A 13,082-nucleotide genomic window follows, 5' to 3' on the forward strand; every position below is an offset into this window, starting at 1 on the left:
AAAAGTGCACACACACACACACACACACACACACACACGTTTTTATAAACACTGAAAGATGTTTGTGTTTTGAAACTTTTGCAAATACTGCATTAAAAAGGGATTGTTATATTTTGTAATTGAAAAAAAAAGGATAAAATGCATGTACACGGACATCTGGGAACAGTTTAAATGTAATATTACACCTAAAATATCAATCGTCGCGATTACGCTGTACTGAAAGGTGGCTGTGATTCAGTACTGCAATGGTTCTAATTCACATGAACTCCTCTTTACATGCAGAGGACATCAATGAGACCATGTGTAATTATTGACCTATAGACGTGGTTCCTTGTTAAGTCATTTGATGAAGGGCAATAAAAACGCCATTGTTTTGCAAAGCCAATCAAACATTAACAATGTTTTTGATAATTAAAAACCTTTCCTGAGCAAGAATACAACAGCTGCCACACAACAAGAGGAGAGGAGAGATGTCAGAAAAGAAGAGTGCAAAACAATCCAGAATTTAAACCTTATCCATATTTGCTCACAATCACACTACAAACATCTACTTTGTCACATGACAATAGATTTCTTTAAATAAATCACAGTTACATAAATCGGCTGAAACACCATACAGCAAGCTCACTAATAGCAGGATTGAATGAGCACAGAAGCAGTAGCCAAACCACCACCAGCTCCAGTATTTAGTAATCATGAAGAAAGGATGCCCTGTCATGATAAGAAATCATTGACATAATATGATTGGAATTTTCTCTTTGATGGACTGCAGAATTAAGACTTATATTATAATTAAAACTTTAGAAGCCAAGCAAATATTTTTGGTGTTAGCCATGTACATTGGAAGTGATTACACGTCGGCAAGTGCCCCCAAAATTAATTACACATCAACCTGTGCATCCACAAACAAAATCATTACATTGGCTGCCATGCACCAATCAAAAACAGCGGGACGACTCATGTTGGGAGTATTTTTTTAAAAGTCAATTTCAAACCCTTCTTTAAAAAGCTAAATCCATCACTAAACTGTAGTTTGTGACTCCCTGCAAAAACACCCATAGATCCAGGTCTACTGAAACTCCCTTACCGCAACCCGGCCTCTGCACATTTGCCCTTTGAGACTGTTTGGCCACAAGTGCAGTGTCCTACGTTCCACATCCTACAGGAACTTGGCAGCAGACCAAGCACCTACTCACCTGGACAGGACACTGCTTGAACCTCTGGAATTAGGCCAGTCAGACTTAGCAAATTATGGTTTATGCTTCAGTTAAGTTATGCCCGGGACTCCTAAAGAAACTTCTGACTTCTGCATCTGGCCACTTTCCGAACAGAGACCTCAGCTCAGGCCTACTTGGTGAGCAGAACATAAGGGAGGGTAAAAGCCACAGTTACGTTGCGGGTCCATTCTATATCACTCTATCTAGGCTGTAACTTGGCACTCCTGTAGGGTGCTTCAAGACTTGGCAAGACCCCAGAGAGGACTTCCAGGTGACAATTTCTAAATCAAGTTTCCTGTCCTGGCCTATTTAGACTATATTTATACAATATATATGTTAGAGACCAACATTTTATCTATCAGACGGTCGGCCTTGCACATGATCTTCAAGACCTCATTGCAGCTTTTACTGATTTTCAAGACCGTAAATTTGGAGTTCTCCAGCCCATCCTGAGCTGCCAGCATAAATTACACCAGGCTAGGCACCTACACTTACTTACCACTTACTTTTAACCAATTGACTGCCATTATTAATACATCCTACCAAAATATAAAATAAAACCAGGACTTCCTGACATGAAGGCTTTCTTCAAAAAAGAAGATAAGCAAAGTTACCAAGTCCATATTACACCTCAGAGCTCTCACCACTGTGCAAGCCGTCACCTATCATCTTTGTGCAGGAGTGCAGCTTTAAGTGCTAATATTTTACAAGATGACTTTTCTGGTGGAGCTTCAACAAGCTTTCAACAAAATTCCCTTCCGAAATTAACTAACAAAGTAACAGAAAGGACATCCTGTAATTAAAGTCTGAAGAAAGTTGTCGATCTCAGTTCACCATGGATCAAGAACAATTCGCTTTACATTCATAAGCTTGTCATTCTTGCTGAAAATTGTAAGAATCTGGAGAATAGGGCCAGACGATGCATTATAATTCGGAATGCTCCTGTGACAATAGACAAACAAACCCTTCCTGCCCATCTTGTCGGCTTAAGTCCATTCTTCTGGGAGCTGCCAACAACAAATTATTGATAGGCAGTACACATAAAGCTTTAGGACCAATAGATGCTCCAGAGGAGACATAGAAAGAGAACATTATGCAAAACATTGTCAATAGAACACAAACACAGAAGTTCAACTTTATAGTCACTGTCCAAACATGGAGTAAGCTTCAAAAAGTCACCAAGATCTTGCTAAAGGATGGAAGTGGCACTTCCTGTTCTGCAAGTAGGGCTTTACAGAAATTAGGCCCATGCTTGCTAAAACATTTCAGTGAGGTGCAACAGTTCTTGACAAACTAGGCCAGGGGAACATGCCTACCACTATACCCCTATGATCTATGTCTCCAAGCTCTGAGCTGAAAAGGATCTCTTCACCCAAAGAAAGCATGAGTCCTGGGACTTCATTATGTTTTTAAGACAGATTTAACAATGTTTGTTGTTTCAAATATGTGATTGTTTCATTATAATGTAGTCATAAGCACTTATGTTTCTCTTCTCTACTGACAATACGTAACTGATATGGTATCTTTCCCCCATTTACTGATAATGCCATGTTCTAATTCGTTCTATTTCCATTGTTGATTCACTAAGGTTATCAACAAGTGCAAGGTCACAGCCTCTATTTTGGCAGTCACCTCACCTGTTCCATTTTTACTTTTATTATTTATTTTTCAACTTACAGTCACTCTATGGGCCTCCCGTCTGCCATTGCATAAAACCACTCATACAAACCTTTCACAACGTGACTACCCACCACCACCGTTAACAAAAAAATATCTTATAACCTCTCATTTCTTTATGACTTTGTCAACTAACAACCACTCTAATTTAATTTCATACAAGGAAACACAATTTCCACTCTACTCTTGTCGTATAGACCAATATGCTCAGGGCCACATTATTAGGCAATGATTTTAATTTAGTATTGGACCCTAAACTCCAAAATTCACATCTTCCACGTGTCTCATCCCCTGGTAAATCCATCATTGACAGTTAAACAGTCAGCCTGGGGGCTAATGAACGTTGTCGCAAAGAATCACACTCTTCATCTACCCAAAAGGTTTATTATTATTGTTAGATTTTCTATTTTACAATTTTACATTTACTATTAGGATTCCGAGGTCAGATATCGTCCCATTTACTTGGGTAGATCACTCAGCAACCCAAATTTACTTGGACCTTACAAATCTCCCCTGGAGAGAGCCTTCTACTTGTGTTGAAATAACCAATGCCTTAAAATAATAATATTGTTTTCCTAATGTGAAGGAGATTTCACTTCTAACGTTGCAAGCAGTTCATAAAGCTGCCATTAGAGGAAAACTCGTTGGTCGCATTTGCATAAGAAGAAAAATAAAAAAAGGAAGAAGAGGAAAGGGAGACTGCTTCCAAATTAGAAACTACAGCTTAATCTCTACAGTCCAAACTAAAGTCTTTGCTTAGTACGAAGATATTTCAGAAACTCAACCTGCCTTAAGAGTCAACTCAATGCAATCTGGTGGAAAAAAAAAAAGGCAGCCAAGTTCCTTAAATGGCTTCAACAGAAATTTTACAAGAAAAGTGACAAGGAAAACAAAAATAGGAAAAAGAATTATATAGCTATTTACATCACTGACTTGAGGTAAAAGGATGGGGGGTTTGCACCATGTCATGATCTTGCTCAACTATTACCAAGAAAATAAGTCACCAATATTGCCCAGAAATGTAACAATTTGCCCTGACAGTCCAGTAATTTTAGACCTAAACTGTTCAGAAGTGACAGAATGTGGGACAGCAACAATCTGTTCACCAAAAATATAAACTACTCAGAATTAAATTGATTTTGGATATTTTTTTCTTACAGGAACATCCCTAAAAGGATAATGAATGTGCACAGTCATCAGCTCCGTAATCTGCCCCAAACACTGAATGATCAGATCTAAGTGTGTGGTGCTAGAATTATTATATTATATCCCAGTATACATCTTAACTGAACTTTATACAAAGCTACGTTAGCAACTAGGGGATGGAGCTTGGAGACGTTTATTAAAACCTGTCTTATCCTGGCTAAATCTTTTCTTCATTGTCCAATAGAGATAGCTCTATATGTTACTGGAGTAGAAACACTGTTACCTGTAGCATAAATAGTAACCATAATTCAGTTTCCACCAACTTCTTCATATTCATACTTGTGAATATGTACAATAAAGTTAATATACACCATGAATTGTCCTTGCTTATTTTGCAGTATGAATACAATTTTAGTCAATATGATCAAGCAGTCCTTTTCATGCTGTGTTAGGTAATAAATAACTTGAGTAACAGGTAATTTGCACATAAACATCTCCTTTTCAGCAAGTACATGCTGCACCTCTTTTTGGTATTACATACAACAAGAAAAGATAACACTGCACTAGGCTGTTACTTCAGACTCTTAATGTAATCATATAACTCTATATGAATTATATTTTTGACCAGGTGGTGCACTCAGAACATTAAAGCATACTAATACAGGAAAAAAAAAAAAGAAAAAAGAAAAAAGAATGTTCCATTTGGGCACTCAGTGACCTAAAGTGTGTTATTAGACACACGTCATACATCTTCTATTTTCCCTTCTACAGACTCTGCTGCTCCTCAAAGTTTTTTGTTTAAACTATCTTCTTATAGTCTTTCTCCAGTTTCCTCCCTCTTTCCTTCTTCTGATTTTTTGCAGTGTCTATATACTTTCACCCCATAATCTCACTGGTTTACACCCCTCAACAGACATCCTTTCCGCTCCCTACCCACCTAATCTGCCTGTCAATGACAAAGCCGTTTCCTTGACATAATCGTGTCCAATCAGATCGCTGCTGTTCGGTTGATTGACAGAGTGGGGGGTCCTGCAGACCGCCACACTACTGCACCAAACGCCCGGCATCTACAAATGAACCCTTCTCACTGGACAAGGTAAGTATCACACCTCACCTGCTAACACCAGGATAATAAATAAGAAGACTAGAAGAACAATGAACGACCGAGCACAACTACCAGCAACATTGATAACACTATTAACAACAATGGGGCTCCCAGCTTTTTTTAATAGTTTTTGGGTTTTGTTTTGTTTTTTTTTTTTAAATCGGAGGGAATGCCATGAAGTTAGATAACCTAGTGATGCCATAAAATCTAGCAAAACCATGATCAGATGTAAAACTTGTTCATATTATGATTGATTTTGTTTCTCTTTACCAACGGGCTCAATACAAAAGGAAGACAAAATTCCGAAAAACAGACAATATAGAACATTTACAGGGAACAATATTTACTATGACATGTCCTTCCTGTTCACACCTTAGCCCATGTTAAACCACTTCAATTCTCAGTGTGTTGAAGCCTGAAACAATGTTGCCTATACTAGCTCTGTATTGCCTCCAGTGTAATGGTTTGTCAATTTTGATAATAGAGCAATGAAAGATAATAACAATGGCTCACAGATGGTGCTAATAGGCCATTAAATGGAACAAAATTCTTCCACTTACTTACAAGCTTTGAACTGTTTTCATTCCCTACCTGCATATACAATTAACTCATACCTGTGTAATATAAATGTAATTCTCTCTGTACGTATGGTTACGTTCTTACAACGCTATGAGCATTCCATATACATTTTACACAATAACATTTATAAACAGAAATTAAATAGTAACATCCTATACATTGACTGCTTAAGACGTTTTCCCAACATTTTCACTACACAATAAGCTTTTCTTATATTCCCAAAAAATTAAATACTTTATAACCGCTAGATCATGGGCAGTGGTAATACGGAAGTCATTAGTGGCCAGATTAGGTGACTAAATGAATGAACAAGGAGGAATAATTGAAAAAGTATCCAGTAACATCATGTTTTATCCCCTCCAAAAATCTACATGGCCTCTGGCACATTTGTATAGTAGCACCACTGGTATTGGTCAAGAAATACCAACAGGACCAGAAGGAAAGAAAAACATTTAGTATAAAGGAGCTAAAAACAAAACATTTCTGAAAGGAGTCCCAAGGATGAAATAATGACGTTTTCTACATAGGAATGAGCCATAAAATGTTAAACAATGCTGTAACGCGTGCACTAGGGCATAAGACGTCTATAATTTGAGAGAAACCAGGAAGTCAGTGAGATTATTTTTTATTTTATGGCAGGTACCAAATTCATTTTCTGGCACATTAGTACATTAAAAGGACTTCTATATATCATGTATGCCCTTTGCTCATATTTACAGTCCTTTTCAGAGAGGACCATGATCTCCAATGACAACATTCCCCTGTATGCAGATATTACCACAATGGAATAAGATTGACAGGAGGGCTCTGGGAGGAGGTAAAGGAATAATGGGGTAGACAAACAAAGATAACTATACTGAAAAGTGAGCTCTGAATTCACACTTACCAGTAGCTCCATACAAACTAGGTGAAGGCCCATACCAAGAATATTTTTAGCTATTCACCCCTTCATATTTACGTTAGACAAACACAAGCTAAAGATATTTAATTCTGTATGTCCTCTTCTCAAATGGGATACCAACCTCAATTTTTTAGATATTTTACTTTATTTAGTTGTGCCTAGCACAACAGATTAACGAGGTCAATCGTGAATTTATATAATCTCTATACAAAAGGATACACAGCAGTTTGCGGTCATATTGACCATGTAAGCTCAGCCATATCTCCCATAACATCATAAACAAACGTCAGCTCAGTGGATGACTTGTTCTCCAAGAAGTCTCAATAATACCTCAGTAAATGGGTAAATATTGGCACATCTTTATTATATGCAATAAGTTATGCTTAAACTTCAGAGCCCTTTTATGCTTTAAGGTAAAACATATCCTGCTTGTAATATAATGTCCAGTAAAACATATTGTCATATATTATTCACACTGAAAGGTGTGAAACAATCAGTGGCGTAATCTATAATTAAACATTATACACACTCACCTGTTGGTGCCGGCTGCTGGAGAAGCTATACTGGACTGGGTGGGTGGAGTAGCGGCTCTGCTCCGCACTGAAAGCTCCTTGGTTAGGAGGATACCCTGAACTTGACATAATGGGATACAAGGTCCTCACTGAAGAGCAAGGTCAGAGCCAGTGTGCAGTCATGTTTTCAGGAAACCACCTGGGGACAAGAACACACAGCAGTGATTAATGAGTCAGGAGCAGGCAGGACATGAACATGACAGCTTAATCTTGTCCAGGACAATCAGAAATAACCAGGTCCAGACTTTATTAACTGGCACCAAACATGTACTACGTTACACAGAGACTAAGTGTAGGCAGTATGAATCATCTCATGCCGCTAGTAAAACATACTTAGAGGTATATCAAGAATATATACTGTTAATATCATCCAACTCAAAATATTATCTTGATGAGCTTGTTTAACAGTTTAAGTGTTACACTAGATAATCTCCAAAACTTCTCGGGTATGAAGCAGGCACTGCAATGACCCTCAAAACCTTGTAGCCTGTTTGTCATCTGGAAAAGTGTTTATAATGATACTTTGTGTAATGAAAGTGGCTTGTGCAATCATCTCAGTATGTATTAGATATATAATTAATTGACTATCCTGGATTAGCATAAATCATTTACAAAACAATGCATGAAAATAATTTCTAATTACTACTAAATTCTGTCTAATAGGGGTAGTCTGACCAGAAACCTGCGCCTGTACCTGAATTCTGCTGCAGCTAGAATAGAGGTGTGTATTGTATGCATCAGCGGATTGGATTAACTGCAGCTCTGCTCCAATCAGCAGCTGCTTACAGTACATACCAACGGAGTCAGGAGCTTACACTGCAGGGCTGGACCAGAAGCAAAACACTGGTAAAAAGATGGTCCTAAGTGTGGGACCAGCTCAAAGGAAGCAGACAGGAGGGAGGGTGGTGGTGGTTCTGGAGAAGGAACCAATGAACAGGATGTAGTCAAGTTATTTTCTTACAACATAAAGATACATAAATTGCATAGCTCACTTATACCTACAGTAAATGATGCTATTATTAAAACATTTACATTATATGAAGACTCAGTGCCTTTTAAGATGGTGACATGTCCACTATGAATAGGAGAAAACATTATGAATCAGGTGGCCATAACACTGTTCATAAAGTAGTTTAGTCATAGAAGGGAGTAAAGGGCAAAGTGAGGGGGGAAATGGAACAGCTGTTTCATGCTATCCATTGTGTGAGCATTATGTAACTTCCTTGTGTCTTATCAACAAAGTCTTTGATTGCAAGGATTTCTTTTTTCTATTACTGCATATCCTTGTGACTGGACAACGTGTAGTGCAGCCCTGGATAATCCATGCAGGAATCTGATGCTAGTATTGGTCTTCCAATTTCTCAAACACAATTCTTCTTTAATTTGGCTAGTCGCTCCATATTCTGGACCACGCATTATACTCATTAACATAAAGAGCACAATTAATTATCCCATTATGCACAAAATGATCAACACATTCCTTATATAGTTCTTTAAGGACCACTTATTATGATCTTGCTCTCCACAGAGAGCTGTGTATACAATTTTCCCTGCGATGTGCTTGCATATGCCAACAGTGGGGTGAATGCATGTAACGTGTATGTAACGTGGAAAGCAACCAGCGAAGCGGAGTCTGAACTTTCATGGTCCACTCTGAAAACTATTCTAATTTATGTGAAATTAACTACAAACAATTAAGGTCAAAAATCTGCAACAAATCGATACATTGTTACAATGACAAGTGGGTGGTTGGAATCAGCAGAGATAGTGACACACATCAAAAGGGTCAATGTGGGGTTAAGTGTATAAGCTAGAAGTTAAAAGGTTTTAAAAAAAAAAAAGTCACACCATATGCATCTAGGTTTTACAACAAACTGTTTGGTTTCCCGTAAGTGAGAACGGGACACGGCCAGTGGTTAGGATAGACTCTGCACACAGCACTTTGCCTTACAGCAACACGGGAGAAACACCTCAACAAATGTTTGTGTGACGGCTGGCATACCTTCTGAAGTGGCCTACCCTTGCCATGTGTGCCTGTAACAGAACACATACAAAACAGGCATTTGCATGTGGTGCTGTTAGCAGCGTTCACTGCACAGAAAACTCGGTTTGAACATCTATTACCATTTATCCTCATGGTAAACAACACATCCTCAGTACATACTGAAGTGCAGGATGGACCAAAAATAGAAAATGCTGCATTCAATGTGCGTCTAGATTTAGGGGGCAGGATAAACTCTGGATGCACTTACCATAACAACCAACAAAAAAAAGAGAACAAATTAAGATAGAACTAGAAAGCAAAAACACAACCTCAAGTTGAAAAAGAACCAGTATTTTTTATTTGTTTTCCTCCCAGAAACAAACAACAATTTTCAGAAATAGAAAAACAAAACTAATTACAGGAACAAATGAAAGGATGGAAATAATATATTGTTTTTTATTAATACAGATATTTACACATATATTAGCATCTGTATAGACTGTGAGTTCTGATGTCATAACTTTAGCGTTTACTAAGAAATTATTTTGTATACCAGATGACCTGTTTTGTGACCGGTATTATAAGTGCATTATCCCATATATAATGTATACTAGGAAGCATAATAGAGTATCCCATTTAAGTAATACAATATTGAGAACAGTGGCCATCATTGTTGCATTACAATTCAAGACCTGGAATACGGTGAAGTTAGCTACAATCTGTATTGAGGGAAAACGTATTTCGATCAGTGCATTACAAACATCACAATTGCCGACCATAAACCAGAGCTCGTGGCTGCCAGCCAAAGGAGTGTCAGATGCTATTCCATTAGTAGCGTGGGCACATCCAGGGGAAGACACTTCAATGAGAACATTTATACATTAAGGAAAAACATGAGTCCAGTCAAACCATAAAACATTGCTGCCCAGAAGTCATATGTATGCAAGAGAGCAGTCAGCTACAGTACTTGCATCTGACCAACAGAAAACAGATACCCAGTGCTAAGATAAGGAGATAAGCAAGCGTATGACCGTATATTATGTTTTGAGGCTTAACAGCAACTGAAAAAGTGAGCAAAATAAGCCCCTAAAGACAATTCATGCAAAAGTGAAAAACCTCTACACAGTCAACTGCAGGGATTTTTGCCACATAAGCAGTAACCCGGGACACCCATAAGCAGCAGGGGCACTGGTTGAGTTTCCCTTAATATGTTTCTGTATGATACAACTGAGCCCAGTTTGAGTACGGTTTTATTTCTGTAAAAGAGTAAAGCCACTGGTGGCACCGATGTAACTTGGCCTGAACCCCCACCTAGCTCCCAGCTTCATGCAACAAGGGTGTCCCCAGGGAGAGATTTTTGTAAGACAAGTTAACCACACATGCAACAATTTAGTGAGTTTTAAATTGATCATTGAAAAATACATTCACATAGCAACATGTTGCATTGCAAGAAAAGAATACAGCACAAGCGCTTTTAAATATGCTGTGTGGATACAATTATATGCAATGCACAGACCTAAGCTTATCGGCTGTCAAATGCAAGGGGAACAAAAAGCAGCAAAGAATGAATGTGGAGTTTTCTTTTACCTTTGATAATTAAAAGGGCTTTCAAATTCAAATCTGAATTTTCCCAAGTCCCCTCTTTCCCAAGAATAGTACTATGGTGATGGAGGATCACACATCATGATCTGTATTTAGCAGGGTCCCATGTAGCAAAGACTTTTGGTGCTGCTCCGCTTTCTACATGGCAGGAGAGATCCAATACAGCGTCTCTAACTGAGAGCCTCAGAGCAGCTGTGTGCAGTTCTCCCCTGCTATGGAAAGACAAGCATTGCCAATGGTGATCTGCAGAGCGCCTGGCTTTATGCACGCACTGGGATTCTTTCAAGGCATTAACATACAGTATTTTGGGCAAGTAGATACAAAATGAGTAAGTTAGCCCTGAAAATTAGGTCAATGCATGTTTTAGTTACCTAAAATTAGCATTTTTTGAAGTATAATATACTGCCTCTCCTCTAAAAATAGAGCATAAAAGTGGTCTAGGTCCTATGATCCAAATAAGTCACTAAACTAGCAAAATACAGCCGCACTCCTCCCCAGGTGGATGCCAACACACGGCACTATACAGCCGCACTCTTCCCCAGTAGGATGCCAACACACGGCAGAATACAGCCGCACTCCTCCCCAGTAGGATGCCAACACACGGCAGAATACAGCCGCACTCCTCCCCAGTAGGATGCCAACACACGGCAGAACACAGCCGCACTTCTCCCCAGTAGGATGCCAACACACGGCACTATACAGCCGCACTCCTCCCCAGTAGGATGCCAACACACGGCACAATACAGCCGCACTTCTCCCCAGTAGGATGCCAACACACGGCACAATACAGCCGCACTTCTCCCCAGTAGGATGACAACTCAAGGTAGAATGCATCTCCCCTTTCTAGAGGCTGTCATATTGATAGAATACTAACAAATGTGGGAACAACCTATTGAATGCCGCATCCATAGATGACACATATATGGCAGCATGTTTAATAATTTCAGAGAAGAGGATAAGTGGGGAGGCATTGTTAAAACGCCCTGTTTTATTTGGGTTGCGTTCTTATTTTGGCCATCTTGTTTTTTGCACCATTGGTGTTTAGGTGCATCGTATGGTTTAAACTAAAAAAAAAAAAAAAAAAAAGGGGCACTTATCTGAAACATTATAAAATGTAATCACTCATATTTAAAACATTCTCCTTTGTCAAACCACCCCAGCTTTTTAGCACAGCCTATATAGACCTCCTGAGGGAGTCCAGACAGTTAGTATCATTCAGCCCCAGCCCAGCTGACAGCTAGCAGACGAGAGAGCCATTACTGCAGTTTCTTACTAGAAACTAAACTCTAAAACTTGGCAATAATTTCACAAGCAGAAAACAGACTCTCTCCAAGTCTACTGAAGGGAGCTAAACCTACGAGTACAAAAGCTCTTCCTTAAACATGCCATGTGAGGCTAGAGTGATCGGTTTTGCACGGAGTAGGACAACTCAGGTCATTAAATCATCACATGGAGATAATTTGTCAGAGCAATAAAAAAAAAAAAAAAAGATTTATCAAATGCTGGTAATATGAAAATAATTATCCTGTATTATCTGTACCATATGGTTACCTTGCAGGAGTGCGCTCTGTATTTTATTTTTACTCTTGCTGACCAAGCAATCACCAATGCTGTCACAGCCGCCTGCATGTACTTCCTAGACAATCCCATGTCTATGATGCCACATGCTGAACACAGCAAGGCTGCAGCACTGAATCCAACATAAATGGTTCTGCATTATCCGCAAGCTGAAAAGTTCTGTGTTTTATGCAATGTCAAATACCTGGCGGGTATGTTTTGTCATGCAAGCTACACTACAATTCAGCTATTGGATGGCCAGATTTTCCACTCTGGCCTATTAGATCTGTGTGTGGGGCAAACATTAAAGCCCTCTACTTGTTGGAATATGGAAGAACAGCAGGAACAGATTATTTGGGCCTACCTGCATAATAAAAATTGGATATTAAATAAAAAAAAAAAACACTATTACATTAACCATTTCTTTAAGAACATGTTCTTTTCAATCTGTTTTTAGACATTCAGTGAAAATAAAAGAGGACACGTGCAATGTAGTTTTAAGCAATATAATTAGATTTTTTTCTCTACAGTAGAAAAGGGCAGTTGTTTGCATCTGTGATTTTACCTGCAAGTAGAGCACACTGTTCACATCTTGGCGAATGTGAAACTTTAACCACCCCACCACCCTGACTCCAACAGGTGTGAGCTGGGAGATTTTATTTAGCAATCTTTCATTTCCACATCAATGTCCAAGTTTCCATGCATCAATGTTTAGCGCAAGCTCAGAGTCCAAATCGGTTCC

At 38.8% G+C, this 13,082-nt stretch overlaps 1 protein-coding gene across 8 annotated transcripts in view; it reads right to left on the reverse strand.

Annotated features, from left to right (window-relative positions):
* Positions 1-13,082, reverse strand: part of NCOR1 (nuclear receptor corepressor 1) — a 104,043-nt gene that overhangs the window by 76,839 nt on the left and 14,122 nt on the right. For all 8 annotated transcript variants that reach the window (XM_075196931.1, XM_075196932.1, XM_075196930.1 and 5 more), the window contains exon 2: positions 7,159-7,336. In XM_075196931.1, the coding sequence (XP_075053032.1) occupies positions 7,159-7,266 (108 nt within the window). In that variant the 5' untranslated portion in view covers positions 7,267-7,336. The remainder of the gene's footprint in view (positions 1-7,158; positions 7,337-13,082) is intronic.

This window comes from Mixophyes fleayi, chromosome 2 (genome assembly GCF_038048845.1).
Source record: "Mixophyes fleayi isolate aMixFle1 chromosome 2, aMixFle1.hap1, whole genome shotgun sequence".
Taxonomy (NCBI): Eukaryota; Metazoa; Chordata; class Amphibia; order Anura; family Limnodynastidae; genus Mixophyes; species Mixophyes fleayi.